This window comes from Rhinolophus ferrumequinum, assembly GCF_004115265.2.
Source record: "Rhinolophus ferrumequinum isolate MPI-CBG mRhiFer1 chromosome 5 unlocalized genomic scaffold, mRhiFer1_v1.p scaffold_110_arrow_ctg1, whole genome shotgun sequence".
NCBI lineage: Eukaryota > Metazoa > Chordata > Mammalia > Chiroptera > Rhinolophidae > Rhinolophus > Rhinolophus ferrumequinum.
In genome coordinates, this window is record NW_022680355.1 from 2901836 (window position 1) to 2927971 (window position 26136).

Consider the following 26136-nt stretch of genomic DNA (forward strand, 5'->3'; position numbering starts at 1 on the left):
TTTAGGTACATAATTTCTATCAGAAAGTTAATATGACATTACCAAGTCCACTTCAGTTCAGGTCGGAGAACCATCTATCAAATATACATACTGCTGAGCTGTGAAGGAATATTCAAAAGGAATCTTGGTGAAGGAAAAAAATATATATGTCTAATCATTTCTCTTAGAGTTTGAGCCCTGGCAAATAAATTTCACTTTTATAACGCCAAGTACCATTTTAAGGAGATTTATAGAATTAAAAGTTTCTTACTCAGGTAGAAGAAGTTTCCGGGAAGAGAATTTTCATTCAAGTTGTTGTAAGTCAAATCAAGGACCTCAAGAGCTGGGAGGGAGCCAAATCCTCGAGGCAAAGTGTTTCAGTCTGTTCATGCTGTTGATGGGAAAAAAAATCCAAGACGTCACACTCAAACATATGTTTGACAGAATACCCAGATCCCCTCTATGTCACAGGCCTTAAGAGCCATGTGCGAGAGCTTAAAAGATGCCATAACTCTACAATCACTTTATTTAACCTGCCTAGTAATTTTAGTCAGAGAACCTGTATATTCATGAAACATTTGAAAATGTCTTAATTTTCATTTTCTCCAATGGTGATAATCATTGTTTCACACAGAAAATTAAATTTCACAAAATATCTGTCCCAGAGAGAAACTTCTTATGAATGTAGTGATAACAATGCCTCAAAGATATACAGCAAGCTTTGTAGTTTTCAGGGTTTTATTTCACATATTTATTTATTTCACAGTGGCAGGAACAAAAGCAACTTTTTGTTCTGCAACTTCTACATTCAAAATGACCTCCAGTTGGAATGGTGGTTGTGAGGGGCTGAAGGAGGGAAATGGCTGTTTTCGTGGGTTAAGATGTTTTCAGTTTTGCCTGATGCGAAACTTCTGGTGATCAGCTGCACGACAATGTGAATGCAAGTAACACAACGGAATCATACACTTAAAATTTTAAGACGGTAAATTTTGTTATGTGTACTTTACCACAATTTAAAATAAATATATATAAATGTATATAATATCTAAGTATGTATATTTAAATTATATATTATATAAAAATTATATATATTATAAATATATAAATTATTATATTATATATATCTCCAATAAAATTTAAAGGAAATTATTTTGCTATTACTAGCTTTATTATTTTCTTTAAGACCCTTAGGTTTGCTAACATGGTTCCCTTTGAGCATATTTAAAAGCTGACTTAAAAATAATTTTGAAAAAAAATCTAATAGAGGCTGATAGATACTGAAAGGTGGGAGGGGCTGTGACAGGACAAATACTTCTAGACATCGATCCTGCTCCTATGAGATGCAGCCTGTCCACACCCCACAACCAGGGCCTCATGAGACAGAGCTGACAGCAGGAGGGGAGAAACCAAGGAAAAAAGTGATCTCCACTGCCAGCTGGGTAGAGAAGTCCTAGGTTATCTTCCTTTACGCTTAACGAAATAACCTCCGTGATCATGGCGATAATGGAAACACTGATATTTTTCCTATGAATTCACAATTGTGAAGCACATTTATATCAAGTATTTCACCCGAATCACTACAACTATCATGGACAGCAGCGCATATAATTATCTCTGTAATGCTGCGACAAGAGAGAACAGGCCAAGAGAGGTTAAGCACCAGGACGCTGACTCCAGTCAGGTGACAGGTGGCTGAAGCACCCAGCCCCTCATGGAGGCCAAGGTGCCCCTAATCCTTAGACGCCAATGCAAGGATCTGAGAAAATGGAAGGAAAAACCGAGAGTGGAAAAGGCACAGAAGTATAGCTTAGGTGCTTCTTTCTTTAATATTGCTTTAAGACCCAGTTTTTAAATCACCAATAAAAGTTTTCTTTCCAAACACAAAAGTAGGCTTTGAAACACAAAGTGCAGGAAAGCCATGATTAGACGTCCTCAGAAGAGGCATCTCACTGGAGAGCGAGCTCCCACCCATCTCCAGCTTGGCGCGAGCCTGAATCTACTAAATTGCAGGTTTCTCTCCCCCTGATCGATAAACCAACACCCCCAGTGTGTCAGGAACACAGCACAGCCCCCGAGCAGCTGAACAGCAGTGACAACCATAGGCTCACCAACCTGGGGGGGGCAGAATGGAAGCCCGACTGAAATGCCTCAGAAGGTCCACAAGCGGTGCAGAGAGTTACAACAACGCAAGGAGCAGGGGGACTAGGGGCCTGTTTCTCCGGACACCAGCACAAGCCACAGTGAGCGGACAGCCCATCTCTGCAGAATGATGGGTGGCATATGCTGGCGTCCCTCCACGGTGGGCACTAATACCCACTCCACCTACACGGGTGGGACGTGTGTCCGCAGGCCCCCTCCGAGAGCGCTGGCACTCCCAGTGTCCATGAGACCTGACAGCAAGGCAGTCAAAGAACAGATCTAGGTGTGCTGTCCAGCTCCAGCACCTGTTAGCTGGGTGACCCTGGCAAAGTGATTCTGCTGCTCTGAGACCCAATTTCTTTCAACTGTCAAAGTCTAGTGATACCTTCCGGCAAGATCGCCAGAGGATAAGAGAGAAAATGTGAAGTGCCTAATACAACTCGTGGCTCACACGTGGGTTCTCAAGAAACGACAGGTATAACTACAATTATGTTTCAGGAGGTATGAGAGAAATTTTGACTCAGCCCCAAACAGACAAGTTCACCTTAGAAGACCTCTGTGGACACCTCAACTGTCAAGTGTGGATTTTCTGTTTGCACGACACCTGCTTACCCTCAGGTCACTCCAGGTATTCAAAGGTAAGTTGCTTGAGGTTCAACCACGCCAAATGGCATAAACGCGTTGGTTTGCATGTGGACATCTCCCAAATGCGTACTGGAAATGGAAAACGCCTGCACGTGATGGAGAATTCACCAAACCAGATAGTGAAAGACTGCATCTCACTAGGTCGAAAGTTGTTGCAGAACATTTGGGCCATGGTTTCTCTTGCAGTGAGATTATTCCCAAAATAATTACCAACATGCAACCTATGGTGCCTTTACATTTTTGGGGAAAGGAATGATACAATGGGCCACGTTTAAAGAATTAAGACTATAACTCAACTACCCTTTATTTGTCCAAAGGGCCTAAAAAAATCCTTTCAGGTCTTGTGATCATCAGGATAAACAGCAAATACTATAACGAAACACTAAAAGCAAACTTCTGGTTGAGTGTGCCATTCCGATTATGCATACCCGTGATCCAACTGCTCTGCTGTAGGGTCTCCTGGGTGTCTATTTGTATTCTGGCTGCTAATTTTATACTATTTGCCTTAACCAGGGCTCTGGAGGTATAATTCTTTGCGACACTGAGGACAGAAAGTATCCTTTCTTGAAACCCATCCTAATTCCTTTTGTTCAAACATTGACAACCCCATCTATGTAGCTACGTAATACAGAAAACTTGACACAATCAGTAAAGCACCAAAAGCCAAAAATATACAAACAGCTCCCAAGACACAGAGAGGTTCAATAGAAAAGTAAGTTTACAACTAAACCCAGCTGAACGACACCGGAGCTCACGAACTTCCCAAACCACCCTCCATCAGCATTTCTATTTCAGCGGCCCACTGCAGATCTCTAGGTAGGGGCCCCTCTTAGGGCCCCTCCCTCCCATTACTGTGTTGTCAGTGTTCACCTCCTCTGTATTTTCCACATACAATCCCATCCTGCCTCCACTGTCACTCTGAGCACACCAGGAATGAGAACCAACATTCTTAGGGGCTCCTGACCTCCAGCAAACCTCCCCGCAGCCTCTCCTCCACAGAACCCTTCGTACGAAAATCTGACCTATCTCATACCTGTCACTCCACAGTGCAAACTCAACAATCGGCAGGATAAAATCGGAGCCCTTCATGGACAACGCAAGCCCCTTCACGAGCACACTGACTCCCTGACCTTATAGAGGACGATTTGTTTTGTTCCAGTCCGTTTCCCCAAATGTGATGTACGCTCCGTAACGGCCGGATGGCTGCTACCCTCCAACTATCCACACAGTTGGAGCTCGAGAACTACTCATTAATGAAGAGCGGACACGCATGCTTCTCTTCTCAGCTCTTAGCTTACCACTCCCTACCTCACACTTCGTACTCGGTGACACCAAACAACTAGCAAGTCCAGGAGGAGCTGAGCTCTGAGCTTTTCAGTGTGTCCTTCTCTCATCTGAGATGTCTTCCCTCTGCTTGGGAGTCTGAGAAATTCCCCTTTGGCATCAAGATCGGCTGCACTAACACCCCGGTAGGAAACCTTCCCCTGAGAAAATAACCTGTAGCTAACGTGCTCCTGGTCCCTCTCCCCCACCCGCCCCCCACGTCAGTGACCCAGCTGTACACTGTCACTGCTCACTGACACCCGGCTCTGGCCCACGATTAAGGCCAGGAATTGTAATTTCACCGGTGACCCCCAGCACTAGCGAGGTTCCTGATGCGGAATGGGCCTTATACAGTCACAAATAATGAATTAATAATAAAACGATGATGGTGATAATGATAAGCTAACACTTAAGGAATATTGACTATGCACCAGATCCTATTCCTAGAGCTTCCATGCAAATAACTGATTTCATAAATGAAGAAATTAACAGTAAGAACAGATCTGGTTACATATCTAGTGTGTGTATCTAGTTTTAGCTTCTTTCTTACATGCAAATTAAATATCCGACTTAATCATTTTCAAAACAAAGATATAATGGAAAATCCTTCTTTTCTGATTTGCCAGATGGGTATACAGTCTCCATATTTGTAGGGGGGAAAAAGCCATCTGATCTAAAGTGATACTTCCCTCCTTTAAACTCTACTTCCCCTCAACATTAGAGAAAAGAATGCTTGTGGATCTTTTAAACATTGTCTCTGAACCACAGTGAACATTAAAATAAAGAGTGTCTAACCAAACTCCCCGGGGAGAGCATGAGCTAAACTAAAACTCATTCCATGAGTGAGGTTTTTTCTTTCCCCGATTGCTTCCTGTTAAATTGACAAATACCTGGCCAGTTCCTGTTACCACCCCACGTAAATCACTAACTTAACTAGAGCTTTCAATGGCTATAATTTCAGGAATATATTACTTCACACAGTGGATGAAGCATAAGTGGGCAGTTTCATCTAAGAGCTGCAACAACAACGAGGCTGGAATTCAGAAGCCCACATTTTGGGTGTCTGATGGAGAGGGCACGGACCCCAAACAAAAGGTCCTCTGCCCAGTTCTGCCACTACCCATAGGCGCGATCAGGAGCAAGTCACTTGACCTCCAGGAAAGGGTGTGACTCCCTCTTCAGGAAAGGAAAGCAGTTGTGCCCACCTGCCCACCCTCCCTCGTAATGGTTCAGAGGGTCAAATCCTGACAGGAGGACTCTGAAAACTACACAGCAGTATGTGGCTACAAGGTATTATTATTACTCACTGCTACCTGCTTCTGCAACCTCAACTGAATCCAACGCCGCCCTTCGTCTTTGTATGAAGACCGACATAGCATTAGAACCTCTCAACGACATAAAAGAATTCCAAGAATCAATGAAGCCGTGCTGAGCAAGGTACTCTCCCCTACACAGAAGGAAGGTGCTTTGTAAACTACCTCTACTTAATACAGAGAGAAAAATCAACCCTATTACAACTGGTCTGAACAGTTAATGCTATGCAAATAAGTCCTTCTCAGTCAACAGAACTGAAATAAAATTTATTGGAAACAAAATTCAGTTAAAAAAAAAAAAGATCCTTTATTGCGCCAACAATTAGCTTCTCAATTAGCTCTCAAGTAGATACGCACTAATGTAGGCCACGGAAAGAATGTATTAAAAACAATAAAACTTCTTTTCAAAACCTAAAACATAAAAAGAAATGAGAACTCAGCTTCTCCCACGCAGGGAGGTAAATGGTGCCCTCGCCCTTGCCCACAGCCCATACCCCCTTCCCTCTCCCCCGCTTCCTCTCGCCGACACTCACCCGAGGTTCAGGTGCTTGAGTTTCTGAAGGCTGCTGATCTGGGTGGGCAGCTCCTCAATCTGGTTGTTAAAAAAGTTGAGCACTTCCAAATTCTTCAGTTCCGCGATGTTTGGTGGCACGGCTACGGAAACAAACGCCGAGTGTGAACACAGGAACCGTTCGCACTACAACAAGGAATGCCAGCAACACACCGTATTTTTCTTTCATGTGTAAGAGAGATGTACGATCATCTGATTCTTGTACACTTATATTTTGCAGGTTTTTCTTAGGTTGTAACTCACCACTGAGTAGACATGGAAATGTTTCTTCGAAGGGCGAAAAAGAACTTCTGTGCCCAAAATAGTCTATAAATGAATTTGCAAAGTATTTATACTTTTATAATTGTCATAGGACCTAAGACGTGCAACTGTTTCCTTTCTTTTTGTTTCCTTGCAGTTCCACCAGAGAAAGACAGTGAACTCCAATTCTCTTCCTGATATATTCATCGAGTTATTTTAATAATCTGGTATCTGAAGAGCTGTTCTCTTAACATTGCACTAAATCACAACAATTTATGTTCAACCTTAAGTGATGCAATATTCAACCTACCTAGTTTCCGATTTTAGCCTCTGGCCTTTGCACCTTGATCAATACACACACACAAACACACACACACACACACACACACACACACACACGTTGCATCAGATCAGCAACAGATCGATGCACTGTTATTTTATAGAAATATTTTATAGAAGAGCATGACATGAATACTAGTAAGCAGATGAAGTAGATCAAAGGTTAATATACCACTGGGGCCTGAAACTTTCTTCCTTCCGTAGAGTATACACGCGCAAATACAAATTTAAAGGCCAATGGCATCTTTACCTGAAAAGTACTCTCAATTGGCAGCAGAAATACATAGATTGCACTTCTTCATGTACCCCATTTGCTGATTTGATTTAGTCTTTTCTACAAACATTTGTTATCGGCTAAGAGCTCATCCACAGTTCACATAAACACCAATACCAAGACTGTCCAGGTGTCTGAAACCATTGACAGGGGACTTGGGTACATCACAAGACAGTGTTTTCTCTCATCCCCGTATATTTACTCCCCCTCCCACCAGCTTCTTCCAGGGAATCTTCCAAAAAGCTGGGAAAACCTGGGAGCACCTCTGCCTAGCCCCACTACAAAGGTGTGTGTAAAATTCCAAACAGAGTCTCTAACATATTGAAGGGGAGAGCCACTCCAAGAATTCCAGTGTGGAACTCCCAGGGGAATAAGTACAGAGGACAGGCAGACTGCTCGTTACAGGTTTGAGTCATCATTTTCAGCTTTATAAGACGTCTAGGGTACCAACGACCTGATTTCTTTTAGAGGGAAGAAAGCTTGGGAAGGAAAATGCTTTCATTGGAGGAAGGGACTGTGAAGAACACAAATCATTCTAGACAAAGGCACTTGGGACGAAGCAGTGATCCAGATGGAGAACGAGCAAGGCGTGGATTCATTACCGAGCCTGGTGGTGGGGAGGGGCGACACAAGGACAGATTTTAATGGGTAACTGAGGCAGCTGGGACTTACTCCCAGAAACCACACTCTTGGACACCAGCATGAACACATGTGCGCCCTACCTGTACAATTTGGCTGCAAAGGCATTTTAGATGTGCAGTCGATAATGTACTTTTGTACAAATGAATGGTATTCACTTTGTGTAAATGATCATGGAGAAACTCAGGCTGTGCCTGCTGGGTCACCAGGTGTCAGCTTGGACCACGAAGTGTGGGAGCTCCACAGATGACAACAGCACTGCTCAGAGACCTCACCCTTTCTTTCTCCCTGTTCACCATCCAGCGACCACAGAGTTCCTCTCCCTGCATTCATCTGATTAGTGTGAAGAGCAATAAAGAAAGTTAGTGCAACCAGGAGAAAATGATGATCCCAATTTAGCCACAAACCAAGAATAATGCAGCCAGAATTACTGCTGCCTTCCCAAAGTTACTTTGCCAATGCAATTAAATGCTGGTCTGGAGGTATCGCCTTTTTGACAGGATGAGAGATTATTTCACTCTCCTTGCTAAATCAGTCCAATTTAAAACCACAAATTATGCGAAATGTGATTTAGGGCTTTGTTTTGTGGACACAAACAATAACCCCACATTCAATTTACTAAACCTCTCCCAGCCTCTTGGTGAGCATGTGAAGATTGTGTTTGAGACTGCATTCAAGCTAGAGGGGAAAAAAATTACACAGCTAATATTCTTCCTAAACCACAGAATTTTTCCCCCGGCCATAGTAAAAAGCAAAAGAAATTAACATTCAGACCTGTCTGGATGGGATAACATTCACTCTTTCCACCAATATTTAGCGAATGCTTATTATGTGCATAGCACCACACTTTTAGCATTTTCAGTCCGTTGGGAATAAAGTAAGAAAGGCATACTGTTCAAAGAAAGTAAATTACAAAAGAAGGGGTATCAGAGTCCATAAATGGAAACAGGTTTAGTGCTTGGAAAACTAACTCATCCCAACAAAACTGTCTATAAACCATAACTAGCTAACAACAGTTGTGCAATAACTAAACCATAACATACATGGCAGGAATAACTTATGAAAAGCTATTATAAAAAGGTGGCAGCAATAAATATGAGGTGTGATCAAACAATACAGTGAATGTTTAAATAAAAAAATGTATTACAGTAAAAGACACATGGACATTAGTCCCCTTCAAAATACTCTCCCCGCTTCAAACACACTTATCCCATCGTTCTAGCCACTTTCTGAAGCAGTTCTGGAAGTCCTCTTTCGTGAGTGTCTTTAGTTGTGCTGTCGTGGCTGCCTCGATGTCCTGAATCATTTTAACGTGGATGAATAAGGTGGATGAGGACACACCATAATATTTTTTTTATTTGACAGAAATTGCTGTATACCAGAAGCAATGTGAGACACAGAGCATTGTCATGATGGAGGATGATTTACGGCACACGTTAAAACACACTCTCTCAACCGTAGCTCACACCCGACTGACTGCACCAAACGAGCTGAAACTTGTCACACCCTGTTACTAAGATTCGACGCGCCGCTTCCCATATTGAAGATCCCTGCCTTTCCGTTGGACAGCACTCAGCAGCAGCATTCACTGTATGTCTTGATCACAACGGAAAGGCTCTGTGTCACACATTGCTTCTGGTATATGGCAATTTCTGTCAAATAAAAACATTAAGGTGTGTCCTCATCCAGCTTATTCACTGGATCTAGCACCGTGTGACTTCTGGCTCTTCCCCAAGGTCAAAATGACCATGAAAGTAAATGTTTTGAATTGATTCGGAACACTGAGGCAGCCATGACACCTCAACTAAAGATACAAAATAGAACTTCCAGAACTGCTTCAGAAATTGGCAAGAATGATGGGATAAGTGTGTTTGAAGTGAGGGGGAGTATTCTGAGGGGGATTAATGCTGATGTGTCTTTTACTATAATAATTTTTTTTTTTTTAATTTAGACATTTACCGTAGTTTTTGACCACACCTTGTATGTCACTGGTCAGAATATCCTGGTGGAATTTTTCAAGATATCTATGTGACACATGAGTAAGAAGAAGAAATTTAAAATATACATAAATAGTAAGCACCAAGCTATTTCTGATTATGTGTTTGCAATGTTCCCTTTTCATCAATCTGTCCAGATTCTGACCATCACCCCACCAGTACTTACACGGCCTACAGACAACAAGCAAGTTCACACACCAAAGAAACAGAGGACAGAGTGATGCAGGGACACGGCAGTCCTGGCCTGCTCATCTCGGGCTGACACTGGCCTTCCCCGATCAGCCCTTAAAATCTGTGTGCCCCTTACTCAACTCACCACCTCTCTGGGCTTCTGCTTCCTCCAGCCTAAAGGAGAGGGCTGGACCGTGACCAGACTATTCTATGGACTATTTCTAAATTCTCTTCTAGCTGGCTTTGACATTCTATGGTTGTAAGAGCTGGATTATAAAAATCAATATGGATTTAAATAAGGGAACAAACGGGGCCCTCAATTAGGAAGCTCAGTCATGTAGAACTTTGCTTATGACAGAATTCAGTGTCATTTTCTCTCCAGCAGTGATGGCTGCTGTAATTTGGGGGCTTCAGTTGCTAGATTTGGGAGAAAGGTCCCTAACTACTCTTAGGTGTTCATGGCTCCTAAATGCTATTTGACTCTGGTCAAATGGTCAGGGGACTGCTGGGGACATGCTCGACCCAGAGCTTCCACCATGTTTTGAAAAAGGTGACGAAGATGTGGTCATGTCACCCCAGAAACTATGCCCAGAGACTGGTCTCAATCTTCTGGAAATCTAAGAACCTGTACGCTATTCTAGAGTTGCACCTACCCAAGAACCATGTGCTGGTTCAGACTCAGCAACGATGCCCTGGATTCTGGATGGTTCCACAACAAGAAGCCCAAAATGCTTAGGAAGCTCAGAAGCAGGGGTCCCCGAAGGGGATTTGCCTAATCTCCTGCATTAATGTGTCTTTAAAAAGCTCCCTGAGGCAGGAAACCTCAGAAAGCACTGACTGGACACAGCAGACAGACCAGATCTCCAACCGTTAGAAACCGCTGAGCCAGCTTTATTCCTGAGTAACAGCTTGATGTCTTCTAGAGGACATATTATCCTTCCTCACTGGTTACATCACAAGAGGCACAGCTACCAGACGCTGCACAGCTCAAGGGTACTCAACAAAATCAATGTTACACTCAAGAACACGCTCCCCCAGCTATCGCCTCCCGCAAGAGAAGAACCTAAATAAATGACTGGTATAGCAACTGGAGATCCACTCTAGGAGCACTTTGTTCTGGGATATACAATTAATAATTCCACAATAAATAACTTTTTTTTTTAATTAAAGTTCATTGGGGTGACAATGTTAGGAAAGTTACATAGGTTTCAGGTGTACAATTCTGTATTACATCACCTATATATCACACTGTGTGCTCACCACCCAGAGTCAGTTCTCCTTCCATCACCATATATTTGACCCCCTTTACCCTCATCTACTACCCCTCCCCCCTTACCCTCTGGTCACAAACTATTGTCTGTGTCTATGAGTTTTTGTTTCTTCATTTGTTTGTCTTGTTCCTTTGTTGTTTTCAGTTTTATATCTTATTTTTTAAAGCTTTCTAGGAGTCTATCCATACAATAATTAACAGGGTCTGCTCTGGGCTGGGCTGTCCCGTATGCAACCACTAGTTAAATGTGGCTATTTAAACTGAAATCCAGATTGGGCATTTAAATTGGGGCAGCCGCTATGACAAACAGGACGGCGGCTCCTCAAAATATTAAAAATAGAACTACCACACGTGCCAGCAAATCCACTTCTGGGTATTTATCCAAACAACTTAGGAGTCCATCGACAGATGAATGGATAAAAAATGTGATATATACATGATGGAATATTGTTTGGCCATAAAAAAAGAAGAAAATCCTGCCATCTGTGACAACACGGATGGCCCCTGAAGGCATTACACTAAGTGAAATAAGTCAGACAGAGAAAGACAAATACAGTGTGATCTCACTTACATGTGGAATCTAAAGAAAAAAAATAAACGAACAAAACAGAAACAGACTCATAGAAGAATAGATCAGATTTGTGGTTACCAGAAGAAGGGCTCGGGGAGCTGAGGGGTTGGGTGAGGAAACTGGATGAAGGTATTAAAATAAATAAATAAATAAGAAAAAAAAATCTACAGTTGAAATGCAATAAAATTAATAATTCAGTTGCTTGGTCACACTGGCCCCATTTCAAGAGCCTGACAGCCATATGTGGCTACTGCTCTGGGCAACGTGGGTACAAAACATGGCCATCACTCCAGCAAGTTCTGCTGGACAGGGCTGCCCTAAAGCGGTGCGCAAACCTTCCAAGAGCCCAGAATTACCGGAGGGCTTACTAAAACAGACTGAGGTGGGGAGAGACCCCAGGATTTCTGATTCAGTAGGTTTGGGACGAGGCCCGAGAATCTGCATTTCCAACAAGTCCCCAGGGGATTGTGAGGCTGCTGCTCTGGGGACCACACTCTGGTTCAGAAAACTTCTAACTCCTTGGTGACACCACCGTCATTCACGTAGTGCACGTGTCCCTTACCAAACACAATAATGCTATGAGATTATAAAAAACGAATCTCGTCCAAATGAAGACTCCTCTGTCACCTCGGTGAGCTACTGAGTCTGGAGGTGGATGAAAAGTGAAAAAAAAAAAACAAAGAAAAGAAAAGAGACGCTCTCGGTGGCCAATGCACCCAAGCTGGGTGGGGGCTGGAATCAAACCATTTCCGGTGCACTCCCGCTTCCCCACACAGACCGTTACGGTGAATCAGTATGGACGAGTATGAAAAAAGCACTGACTCCCCTCGCCCATCGAATTAAGTCACTCAGCAGCCACCTCATCACGCCCAAGTGTGGTCACATGGAGAGATGCCACTTGCTGTACTTCTGGCCTTCGAAACGCTGAGGCCTACACGGAAAACGCTGCTGGCAGTGACAGCACAGACACACCAGCTGGGGGACAGCCGATCCGGGGGCTTTCTGAGCAAAAGCATCTTGTGGCCCCTGAGGCAAAGAACACAACTGTGAAGAGTGACAGGCTCAGGGAGCAGCAGGTCCCACGCAAAACATAAGGACAGGAGCACGCCTGCGAGCAGCCCACGGGAGGGCCGGTGGGCCATGCCTAGGTCTTCAGAGCCATATGGGCAGCCCCGGCAGCCTGTCCTCTCAGCGACAAAAGGGTGGTGATGGACCAGGCACTGTGCACCCACCCACGCTGTTGGGAAGCCGGAATCTGCTCAGAACACATGTAAGTTTCCGTCATCTGCATGGACACAAAATCCGCAGGTAAACTCCATCCACCACTTCCAGCAAACTGCTGAGCAGTGAGAAGGACACTCTGCCCAAGTATTTCTGCAGAAGCACCCAGACTGTTTCTAGCTCTGGTAATTCCTGCAAAGGACAGGTGCTAGGCTGGGCCATGAAAACCAGGGCACCCTGCCCACACGTCTCTCTGGAAAACCAAATTCAAGGTTCAGCCACTGCTTCCTTTACAGGAACCAAGGATGGACTATTATTACCCACCACAAGTGCAGTAAGAGGGCAACTAAATGGGAACCAAGGGCTGACGGGAGCACAGGACCAGTGGTGGGCTTGCTCCCTGTGCTGCTATAGGTAACACGCTGCTGTCCTGTGTCCATTTCCAGACACCAAAGTGCCACAGACCCGTGGGCCAAACCAGGGCCACAGACACCATACCGGACAAGGCAAAGCAAACTACAGCGAACGGCATGGTTGTCCCATTTAGTATAAATGTTTATACTAAACACACGGGATTTTTGTCTGTTGCCACATAACAAATAAAAACATCCAGTCGAATTGTTTACATGATTCTGCTGCTTTAAAAACATTAATTAAAATGGCGTAAAAGGTTTCTTTAACTTATAGAACATTTCATCCCCAAACTGCAGAACACACATCTCTTTAACAGAGGAGGATAAAGTAAGAGTGGGACAGAAGAGGTTATCAAAGGGAAGCCGGTTAGATTCCTAAGTTACACCGCTACAAGGAAGCTACTGAAACATACTGTGGAGGGAAGTAATTTATGAAAAATATAAGAATACATGAAAATGAGTCCGATTATTCAGTACACATATTATACGTAGAGTGGGGGGAGAAAGACCATGTAAGAGGAAACAGTGAAAGCAAACATTGCTTTGCCCCAACATTTGACGAATATGATACAGGATAACAACCACCACCACCCCGTCCCCCCGCCCCTAACAAAGCAAGATAGAAAGAAGCCAAATTAACAGAGGATATTTGAATTATGACTTGGGACATTGTTCGCCGGAGTGAAGGGACAGTCCTTTTCATCCTTTGCCACAATAGCTGGAAGACGTTAGTCTATTCACACCACAGAGGTGATGTCTAGACTAATTATATAGATGCCAATTCTTTCAGCCAATTAGGAATCATAGTCCTGAATGTCGTTTTAATGATTACACGGAAAGAGAATCTCTTCACGCTCGCATACAAACGATTCTGCTCTTCAGAATTTTACATGCAAAAAAAGGTTCATGTGTACTTATAGTGATTCGTGACTTGTGTTTTCTGGCCAAAAAACACAAGGTAAATAACAAAGTAATTATATCTGAGCAGAAGAATCTGAAGTCCAAAAGTGTACTGATAATAACTAACTTTGTAGATTTTATGGGATTTTCCCCAAAAGCAGCTATTAAGAGAGTGTATTGCAGTAGTTATCGGTTATTTAAAAACACAAAGTTTATGAAAAAGTAAAGCAAATTCTCATTTAAAAGGATCTGCATGGTCCTCCAGGTAATAATAAAATAGCAAAATAGCTAAACATCCACCGAGTAAGGGCCAGCATTAAGGGCCAAATATTATTAGCTTTATAAATGACAGCAGTAATGCTACTTTCAGTTAGTCATCGGTATTTACCGACCACCCACACCTCCGAGTGCACACTTACTGCACGCATTATGGGCCTCCTTAAGATTCTGCAGCTTAAGTAATTTTAACCAAAAAATCTCCAATTTAATTCACCGCAAAAAAAAAAAAAAAGTCATACTCTTTTAGCAATCATGAGAATAATCAATTATCCAAAAATGAGGGGAAAATGTTACAGACGAGCAGTAGACAGATTTTATAGCATGAAGTCCAACATGCAAATATATATGTCCCTGGGCTCTAAAAAGTGTATACGGAGAGCCAAACAAATGTCCTAAAAAGCTGACAAGCATGAATTTCTGCTCCTGTGAGGATGCAAAAATTAGTTGTCTGAATCTTGCACTAACTTCCCAGAGAGAACCAAGGGACGGTCCACATAACCTTCAGGACTTCCAAATCCGGAATTCTTTTAGGAACACACCTTTGGAATCACACTCCAGTGCTGAGAAGCTATACCGCCCGCAAGGCAACAAACACATCAGTAAATAGCTCTAATCTGAGAGCTGGGTGGGAAAAGCAGCACTAAGAGGAAAGGCCAGCGCATTGGATGGCCTGGGAGGACGTGACGTCTAGTAAAGGGTAAGAAATGGTCAGAGGCTCCTCTAGGAAAAAACGCACAAGAAGTTCTGAAACTGGAAAGAGCGAGAAGGAAAAGGACAACATGGAAAAACTCCATTCAATGGGGAATGCAAGCTCACAGTCATACAAAGAGCTCTCTAGGCTCTTAAGAAAGTATCACTAGATTACAGAATTTCATACACACACACTCTCCATCCTCAATTATTAACAGTAAGAGGGAGACAGCAGACAAGTTGAATTCACACGCATGCGCAAATACACACACACACACACACACACACACACACACACACACAAACATACACACGGCTCTGCCAATAGTTCACATCTCTTTTGCAGTTAAGAATTATTTCAGCAAGAGGCCACACTGGGTTGCTTTGCTTCCTTCCTTGCCTTATGTTTCCATACTGTGGAGGGAAGTAATTATATGAGTCAGGAAGGATGGGCGTGGGGGAAGATGCCCAGTGCTAGAAAAACCCACACAGTAGCTTTGTTTAACCTCCTCTAAAGATGACAACGATGCTTTTGAGCCTTAGGAATTCTCCCTGCTCTTCTATTCGAACAAGTAAAGATCCAGGGCCAAGGCTTCATCCACGGAGCGCCGAGCTGTGCCTCAGTGGGCGCTGGAAACCGCACACGTACATCAGTGGCAGAGGAGCAGGGCAATGGCTGGCAGAGGCTCCAAGCCATAAAAAGCCCCCTCCCCACCTTCCAGCTCTCCTTCCTTAACCACTTTAAGCCTGTTGCTTCCATGGCATACAGAATAGGGTGTCGATAAACGCTAGTTCTTTTCTCCCCTTCCTTCCAAACTGAAGTCATGATGTATGTGGAGTACGGTCCGTCAGAGTTGTGGGGTGCCTTCACTTTATTTTCCACGCAGCGCTGCTTCAGGGGGCTTCACGGTAAAAGATGAGAATTCATCTCAACTTCTTGAAGGATGAGCAAGATTTGGAGAGAGGGGCAGGTACTTCTGACCAGAGAAGAATCAGGTGTTCAGAACAGAGAATATAAGGGCAGGAAGAAAAGGCTAAAGGAACAGCAAAAAACCAAACAAAAGAATGTTCACAGAAAATAGCTGAAAAGGAGGTCCATGAGTGTTAACTAGTGGTCAGTCATATCAGCATGGTGTTTTGTCCTATTAAGCTGATTGAGAAAGAGAAAGAAAAATTGAAATGGGAAAGGCATTCTCAAGGTTTTATGGGAGCTAAAAATATGTGCATGTATGCACGCACGCACATGAATTCCATTCAACGTTACAAATCCTTGTTTAAAATATATATATATACACACACACACACATATACATATACATATATGTATATACACACACACATATACATATATATACGCACACACACACATATACACACAAAGGGTGCGAAAAAAAATGTATACACGTTTTAAGAAAGGAAAAAAACTTTTAAAATTGTAATACTCAATATACACCTATAACAAAAGATGAATACAAGTCATTTGTATACATTTTTTTGGCACCCCCGTAAGTCACAGGATGTTCTTACAGCATAGGGAATAGAGCATAGGGAATAGAGTCAGTGGAATAGTAACAGCTATATACGTTGTCAGAGGAGTAGTAGGCTTTGGGGGGGAGGGGGTTATCACTTAGTGAGGGGTGTAAATGTCTATTACATTGTTTTGTACACCTGAAACTAATTTAAAAAAGTAATTTAAAAAATTAATGGATAATTTTAATGGGATTTGCAAATTTGTTGAAATTATAACCATTACGTGCACATCTCTAGGGAGTGTGGACACAGCTTTCACCCTATTCTTTAACAACGTCAGTGAGTTGTGAAAGGTTAAAAAGAACTGCTCTAGACGCACCTCTTCGAATATCCTCTCCCACCCTCCTCCACACTACACACTCGTATGCACACACCACACACACACAAACATACCATCTCGGAGAGAGAGAGTCAACAGATGGTTTAGATATAAATTATTGCTATAAAATCAATTCTGTTGGACAGTTCTACTGTAAACAGTAAAGGAAACCCTTTTCAAGATCAGCTCCCCCAAATGAGCTAGTTATGATTTGGACAGGGCCAGATTCAACCTACCCCCACTTTATTTTCTCCCCAACCCGCCACCATTCTGAAATTCTCATAATTGAAGTCTTCCATTTAGAAAGAAACTGTGGAAGAATTAATACACCACATTTAGCTAGCTTCCTCTTTGCACAGGGCAGGGATTGCAAAAAGGTCCACTGTGGTTGGTGGGGCTGCATTCAGGGGATCAGGGGACCACAGTCTCTGAGCTGAGGACACAATCCTATCAACAACCAGTTTCTCCAACCTCCCCCGCTGACCTTTGACCATGTTGGTTCTGAAGTATGGGGCCAACAGATTCTCCCACGGATGCTCTTGCATGCTTCCTTACCAAAACCAAAACAACAGCAAACTCCCAATTGCAAGCTATTTTTTATGGTTACCTAACCACTGGTACCATCCGACAGATATTGTTTAATTTATAGCTGTCAGACTCAAAAATGCTGGGTATCTGTTTTTACAAATCCAATCTTTCAAATGATGGCCCAGTAACTGATAAATGTGCACTAATTAAAAAAATAAGCTATTGATCAAAGCCTCCATATTATAAATACATTTATACTTTGTTAAAATGCAAACAGCAAGTTGTTTTGACATTGTCACAAGATAAATTCATGACACAGAGACGATTTATTTTGCATATTCTCCCTCATAGTTTAATTTCATACAAGCCATGCACAAGAACTTTTGCATAAGGCATGACAAATAATCTAGGAAAGAGGAAATAACTAAGAGACTTTAGAACAGGGTGTTGGAAGAAAGACCAGTGAAGGTCATTCTTATGAGTTGAGATAGTTACGTTTTCTCATTCATCTCAACAATCTATTATGTCTGTAGCAAAGTATTTCAATTTATTATGCTTTTTTAAAAACTGCTTCATTTTCCTCATTATAATTGGATCTGCATATTTGGAGAATGCATTATTTTTATGTGGAGCCGGTGCTTAATTCATTTATAATAACACTCATGGCAGGTAGCCTATCAATATACACATCTGCATAAAATTTTAAATATTATGTTAACTTCTATATATTTAGAACATTATCTTTGATAAAGAAATTATTGAACTAAAAAACATGCCTAGCATTTCTCGTTCCCTATCATTTCAAATTCATACATAAGCTACAAGTAATAGGAAATAGTCTATTTTAAAAAAAACCACACACACACACACACACACACACACACACACACCCCTTATGCCATAAAACTTAGGTTTACAGCCCGCCTCGCCATTTCCGATACATTATATGACAAGATATGGTCACATTAAGGCCTGAAACTGCAGGCAAAACTGCTAATACCTCAAAGAAAGGTTTGACATGGCAGTTAAAAGTTCAAAGAATAAAACTAAACCTTACATTCAGAGACCCACACTTATAAAAGGTTTACAGAGTTGGCTGCTCAGTGTGTGCACAGAGCAAAAAGATATCCTTTGTATTCCTTGCACAAAATGATGGGTACTTAATTCTCAATATGCATGGGTCACAAAATGAAAAATACTGTTGTCATATTTAAGGTGCTAGCACTATGTGTAATATGGGTCTTGCTGTAAGAACACAATTATTTAAATATTATTACACAAAATTAAGAAAAGCTTCACGTTAAAAAATTATGCCCAGAGATTGTTTTATCACTGATGCAGAATATAATTCATTTCATAATGCATAGTATTCTTCCCCACACAATGGCACTGTGTAGAAGAAGCAGTACAAATATGTACAAATGCACATTTTCCTGAGATTTACACATTATTTTTGAATTAAAACCTGGTTACATACATACATATTTTAAATTTTCTTCCGGAGGGTGGGGGGGGTGGCTGGAAATCTCCCGTATACTCAATACAAAAATACTAAGAAGGCAATAAAATTCTTCCCATTTGAAGATATTGGGAGAAAAAGTTTCTAACTTGAGAAAGTAGCCCTAATGAACACCAAAAAATGGTATGTGAAAGTGAATATGTAGTTTTAGAAGCAAAACAAAAATAACACACCTCCTTACAGGAGGATCTACCTTAATTATGGTAAAACTGCACTATACAAATGGCAAGAGCAATACGCCCCATTGAACAGAGCCGAACAGCTTGCAAAATATTTCATCTGGCAATACAAATTTGCTTTTTAATCTTTAGGCACAAACCCCTGGGGGGAAAAAAATATACGTATACCCATCTCAACAGTGACCTCTAGTGGACCAGTCTTAAAATGGCTGTCTCAAAAAGAAATTCCTCGAGACAAAAGTAGAAAAACATTTACACAACTAACACTTCCAAACAGCACAACCAGCAGGGATCAGATTAAAGAGCAGACGGAAAAGGACTCAGCTAACACAGGCTTACAAGGGAGGGCAGTCGCAAGGGCAGGGGCTGGAGGAGGAGGGCAGAGGGAGGAAGTCCGCCTTGGGAATAACTGCTACATTCATCCTTCTTTGGAAACACAGCCAGCCCGCCCTGGGGTGTATCATCTCGGCGTGCTGCTGGGACTTGGCACAATTCGTCAACTACCAATCCATTAATCCACCGGTGTTACCTGCCTAGTTCATGTTCACCACGCACTGGGCAGTTTTGTGAGGGACGGGATACAAAACAGCATCAGACAGGGCTCCTCAGCTCAGGGTACGTATAAGACACAGTTAACTGTATGAAGAAATGAGTAAATAATTTGGGACCTTAAATATATAAACTAAGTGAACGAGTAACAGGCCCAGAAGCCATGAGACCTAGAGTGGTAAAGGAGGTTTTATGGGGCAGAGACCCTCGGCTGAGCCCACGAGGTCGCTGGGTGGAAAAAGCATCCGTGGCCGGTCAGGGTCCCAGCTTTCGCCACCTGCGGACGTCACAGCACGTCTTTCCTCAACTGCGAAAGAACCCAGTGGCCATACAGATGATACGACACCACCTTCCAGGATCTAAAGTAATGTTTCTTTCGAGCTCTCACGGTCCAGCACATTTGAAATGAATCCACGAGACAGGAGTTTGCGGTGGCCACGTCAAGTCCTGATACTGGTTAGTGCAGAAGAAACCGCCCGCTCTCCCCACCACTACCACCACTTCCCCTCAGACCAGCCTTTCCTCTGTCCCCTCCCCTGCATTCACTGCTTCCTCCCATCACCTGCTCTCTGCAGGAGGCTGGGAAGCCCCTGCGTGCTCCGCAACAGGCATGAGACAAGACTAGGACATGGTCCCTGTTTTCCAGAAAGCCTAAGATGTATGTGGAGGGAGAAAAACATGAAGCAACAGAAGGACGTGCTCCACTGGCGTGAAGAGTCTAGGAACAACAGCACTTTGCAAAGGGAAGAGAGATTTGCAGTTGGCCCAGCCATTAGGGCGCCTCCAGGGGCGGGTGGGGAGCGAGGCCACTGCAAAGTAGAAGGGAGGGGGCAAGGCGGTCTGAAACAGAGCAGGGCTGGGCAGGGGGAGGAGATGGAGAACCTTCCTACAGCAGCACGTGGGGAGGAAATGCTGGCTGCAGGATGCGGGCCAGAGCAGGGCAGGATGTGTGCGGTATCGCAGGGAAAGCGGTGCTTCCGAAAGGATGGCCTGGTGGCAGAACCTCACCTTTTCTCTTGAAACCATGCCCCTTGTGCCAGAAAGAACGTCCGTTGGGTTCCCAGACCACACCTGTCCAGTCACAGCAAAAAGGCAGAAGGAAAAGGTTCACCTGCTACTCTGCCTCCTGCCTTCTTAAATTCATCCTGGAAACGCACACAGCTGGGAATGTGGCCGCAGGCAGAACAATTTCCCACTGACTTCCCGATTTCCAAAACCCATCCACACAGCCCCAACCCCCCAGGTCTAAATTTCAATAGTGTCACTGTCAAAATGATGAATCTTTAACAGCAACTAGCTTGACAACTTTGGAATACTTTTAATAAACTATACTCTAGAAAACTTCAAGAATTTCTGCTCACAAAACCTTGGGGAATTCAAGGATCACGAGCCCACTTTCAGCTTCCTGGAGGCCTCTCTTGTACTGCGCTGGGTGGACCTGTCGATGGCAAAACCACCAGCAGGGACAGAAAGTCAACTCGGTGCCACATGGTTCCGACGGCCTCGCAGATATTGACGCTGTTGTGTGGGGTCAAACGGTGTCCCCAGATTAGGTCCCGGTTTGAATAAGCCAACCATTCATTCCCTAAGCCCACAAGTGGAAATGTCAGAGAATGGTATAACTGGAGTGCTAGGAGAAAAACACAAACACAAGTACGTTTGCAGACAAAAGGAATGCTGAGGGTTTCATCTTTTGAGTCCTAGTGGTTTTAATGTAGCGTTGTCAGCCAGTCCCTATTAAAAAACCACGGAAAGTGAAAGACACTGATTACAATAAAAAGTGACAGCAGGGCGTGCTCAGCCACTTACACATCATGCATATTTATATTGCCATCAAATAGACATATTTACTATAAACACTTGAAAAAACATAGCAAAGTCATTCATTTAAATGCCAGAAAAATAGTAAGAGATGCTAATTTGACCTTAGTGGAACAGATTGGGTGTCACTGACACCCCTCACAATGGCTTGAAACAGAATTTACCAAGACATTTAATTAGAGTTTACTGGATTAGGTCAAGAATGTCTTAAATGAGGAAAAAAGAAAAAAAAAAATCAGGGAAAGAAGAAGAAACATGAAGTTTGGATCCATTCACAGTCAGCCTCTTTCAGAGCAGCACAATTTAACTCCATGTTTATGCCTAAAATAATCTCACATTACATACCTAGAGGAAGAAACCGATCCATCGATCGCTCAGATTCCCATCTTTGTGGACATGTGAAAAAAAATAAACTAAAACTATCTGAAGGCTTTTGTAAAGAACAGGTCAATTAATGAATATAGTAGGAATAAAACATGTTTTGTTTTTCTGTTTGAATGTAAACTGATTTGCTCTAATGATGCAGATCTAATAATGGTAATCTTGGCAATTAAGAAACCTTTTTATGAACTATGCAGTGATGAGCTTGAGGAGTTTCTGCTCACAGAATCTTGGGGCATCGAGTGAGGATGCCGTCCAGCCTTCCAAACAAACAGCAAAACCCCTTTGACTGGGATTAGGGTTCCAGGGGACAACAGGACTGTTTGCTACAAAAAACAATAAAGGTGACAGCATACTGCCTGTTACAGAAAGGATCACACGTTATCTGTAGCCCTCACTTTCAGCTGCCTAGGCTCCTGCTACTCAAACATGACAATTGTGCGCCCCCACATTTGCCTGACAAATACGACCTTTTTGCTAAAAATGAACTAATCTGCCTGTATCCTCCACACAAGGGGCCCTGCCACTCTTAATTCGAGATTATCAACAGCTCTGTGACATTGGTTCAAGCTGTATGTAATGCACATACGCACATAAATTCATGGCACAAATCCCTCAAGATGACATTCTGCTCAATTTCATTGAACTCGGAAAGCTCCCGAACAAATTCTTGCCACATGATTAGAAAATCATTCAGGTCTGCAGGAAATATGGCAAGCACAAAGAAGTGACAGTCAATTAGGAATGAGAAAGGAGAGTGGGTCCCTGTCATTAAAGTCTTTAAAGCCACAGCTCTGACAATAAAATCATTCATACAAGGTATTCTTATAAAAGCAGGTATTAAATCTACTGCGGTATATGTTAACCACACTGTGACACTACCAATACCCAACGGAATTTTTCTTAGAAACCAGATTCAACAATTTGAAAATGGCAAATGCAAATTTATGTAATTTACGCAACTGTGTGGTTTTCTTCCCCTATCAAGCAGGGCAGAAAAGCATATCAACAGTTAAATTTTCCCCTTCGAGGAGGAAATCTAGATGAAAGCAAAGAACTCTTATTCTAAAATTTTTTGATAATTTTTTTTTCATGGCAACACTAATGCACGGCCCATCCGTTCAGGTCACTGCAGCATTCACCATCCCTGAATTCAGGACCATTCCCAGAAAAGCAATGTCATTTTTTTTCTTCACTTTACACACACAATAGGAAAGAATCCTCAAAACAGAGCAAAGTACAAAACTAGAGGATGACAATATGCTAATAAATCTTAGCATCACCAAAATAAACATTAGGTTTCCCCAAATAAACATTTTGTCATTAGAGTCTCCAAAGGAAAAACAGGAATTCACGGCATCACCACATTACTACCTAAAAGTCAGAAACTGGGAAACAAATGATCAAGTCAACTCACTTGTTAGCTTGTTGTGGCTGAGGACCAGTTGTGTGATGTGGGATAAGGAGACTGTAAAAGAAAAAAAGAAAAAAATCACAGTCAGTTCACATACCCAAATTAGAGCTACACTCCTACAAGGTAAAGTGCTAAATTATTTTCACAGGTTGAAGTGTTACCGCTCACAAAAACAGAAGCAAGGATTCATAGAACACTGTCTGTTAAATGCGACACCACATTAAGAAAAGTCATGTAATTAGCGGTATGATTAGCACAGCAAGTTGGAGCTAATGCGATTAATGTCACAGGCTCAGACGTTACCAGGGCCAGTCAGCTTTGCTTGGAGACCTGGTTTCTGCGGGCCCAGCCTTACTCATCCAGCTCAACAAACCGTGCCCGTCTGAGAACCAGCCAGCAGTGTGCAGAGGCCCAACGCCCTGAGCGAAAAAACTATCACATCAAGGCAGAAAGATCATGTAACAGAGGCTGGCAGCACATTACGTCATCTGCGCCCACTGTCAACCCCGAAATTCTTCTACTCACTACCAGACGATCAAAAAATAAAAACGTCCTGTAACAAAATGTTGGTTGACGTTTTAATGCACAGCAATTTTCAAACATTACCACGGAGGTTTAATCTGCTAAACAAGGCTAGTTTTGCTTAAAAGATGGTTTTTCCAAGTATACAAAAAATACGAACACAGATCCACCAAAAAAGAAAAAAATAAATAAAAAGCCCCAACAATAAAAGGGATCTGCCTTCCATTTTATTTAGGGTTCTAAAACTTCACTGTATGCTCAGCATCACACACACACACACACACACACACACACACACACACAGACTTCATTATTTATATTACTGAAAACATGCATTTGCACAGCCACATCCAATTCCAATACAGCATGACACGGTTCATTCTAGTCTCCTCCCTTTCCATATTTGTAATTCCCTTCTCTAACAGTGAGAACTCTGGTTTCCATCACCTTTAACCTGCCTACTTAATCACTACTTCTGTATGTCACTGCACAGAGGTGTCTCACAGCTAGACTGGGACAGCTCTATGTAGGGTTTCCAGGTGGGAATTCCTGCCCGTTCTCAGGAATTTTTTTCGCTTTCCCATTCCCGAATCCCGAGATACAAACTGTTTTCTGTTTTCCACGATGAATCGTTTCCACAAAGTGACGGCCGATACTACCAACCTCCTTGAAATCGGGTTCAAGGAGCCGATTTTCCCGATTTCCCGACCAACTTTTCGTGGGATTTGGGAACGGAAAAGTGAAAAGAATTCCCAAGAATGGGTAGTAATTCCCACGTGGAAACACTAGCAATAAATAGGAAAAATGTCTAAGAGATACATTGTGAATAGTATGCTTAGTTCCCATTGTTGGTATTACTGGGTTCAAGGAGCCGATTTTCCCGATTTCCCGACCAACTTTTCTTGGGATTCGGGAATGGGAAAGTGAGAAAATTTCACAAGAACAGGCGGGAATTCCTGCCCAGAAACCCTAAACCTCTATGCTTCTCTGCAGGCACACCAGAAATCTGGTACTGATTCTTGGACAAAATCAGGCTACCTAGCGATGCGTAATGTTCTGTTTAAAGGTGAAAACACTCTGAAGGCCCTCAGGGCCAGCCTGTTGACAAGTTTCCGGATGTGCAAACTAATGGCTTACACCTGAGTACACGTGCACGACCAGGCGGGCGTACAACACAAGGCTGGACGCTACTGCCTGTGCTCTCCTGAAACTCTGATTCCTCCAGATGTTGTGATGGTTCATATCTGGAGATGAAATATGTCCTGGGCAGCTAAGAAACCACCCTGTGGAGTCACCAGTGAGCCTCGCAGGCCCCTGAGGCTCATCTGTGCCTGCTTATTCCTCTAAGCCAGGGGTGTCCAAACTTCTTTCAACGTTTTTTACCAAGGGCCATATGCGGTAAAATACACACACAGCCGGGCCACTCACTCGAGGTGAAGTACGTATTGCCTCACCTGGTTTATTTAAGTAAACTAAATAGATTTTTGGAATTTGCTGCGGGCCAATTAACAATGGATTGCGGGCCGCAGTTTGGACACCCCTGCTCTAAGCCACGTACGAGTAGGTTCTGTGGATTCTTCCGAGTCCTTTCAACTCCCAGGGTAGCACTGCAGTAACCGATCACCTCTCCACCCCTTCCTCCCACCTGGACACCTCCGCACCCTGCTTAGGCTCACCCTTCTTATCCGCCCCCAGCCCCCTCCCCCTGCCTGACCTTGGAACTCTCAAGACAGGCTCCCCGTCCCACACAGATGCTCTCCTCACCCCACTTGGGTTCCCACACCCCACTCTAGGCCACCATGCCTCCCCAAACACTGGGCACCTCTCTCTATCCCACTTACTGGCTTTAGGACAGAACCACTAGGGAAGGGGGAGAGAAAGGCAAAGCAGAAGAGCATTTCTGTGGTTTTTAAAAGTCACAATAATAGCTTCCCATGTGACATTTAAGACTGTAGACCCTGAAGAACATTTCAGACATTTTTACTTCTAAGAGTTAAGACTCTTTTGTCTACCAAATAAAGCATGCCTTTACCTGTGAGTTATACAGTCTGACATAAAAAAAAAAGAAATCTCAAAGAGCTGCACTTGTACCAAACAAGATGAAACAGATGCATAGATATATCAGTTGAGACGCTGACCAGCTCCATGTGAGAACAAACCACAAATAAAGGGGTTACACAAAACGGGAGTTTCTCTCTCATGTACACACAGGCAATCTAGAGGTTCCTGTTGCTTGTTGCCCAACTATCCCCCATGCATGGGTTGTGTCTCATGGTCCAAGATGGGTGCCTGAGCATAACTATCAGGTCTACCCTTCAGGAAGATGGTAAGGTGTGTGTGGCAGGGGGGAAGGGAGGGAAAGCTTTCTTCCTTTAGGAAACTTCCAAGAAGTTGCACGTG

General features: G+C 43.0%; 1 protein-coding gene across 1 annotated transcript in view; it reads right to left on the minus strand.

Annotated features, from left to right (window-relative positions):
* Window positions 1-26136, minus strand: part of RSU1 (Ras suppressor protein 1) — a 170971-nt gene that overhangs the window by 126863 nt on the left and 17972 nt on the right. Inside the window, 4 exon segments of the mRNA XM_033100801.1 lie at window positions 251-356; window positions 358-370; window positions 5933-6053; window positions 23218-23268. Coding sequence (XP_032956692.1) covers window positions 251-356; window positions 358-370; window positions 5933-6053; window positions 23218-23268 — 291 coding nt within the window.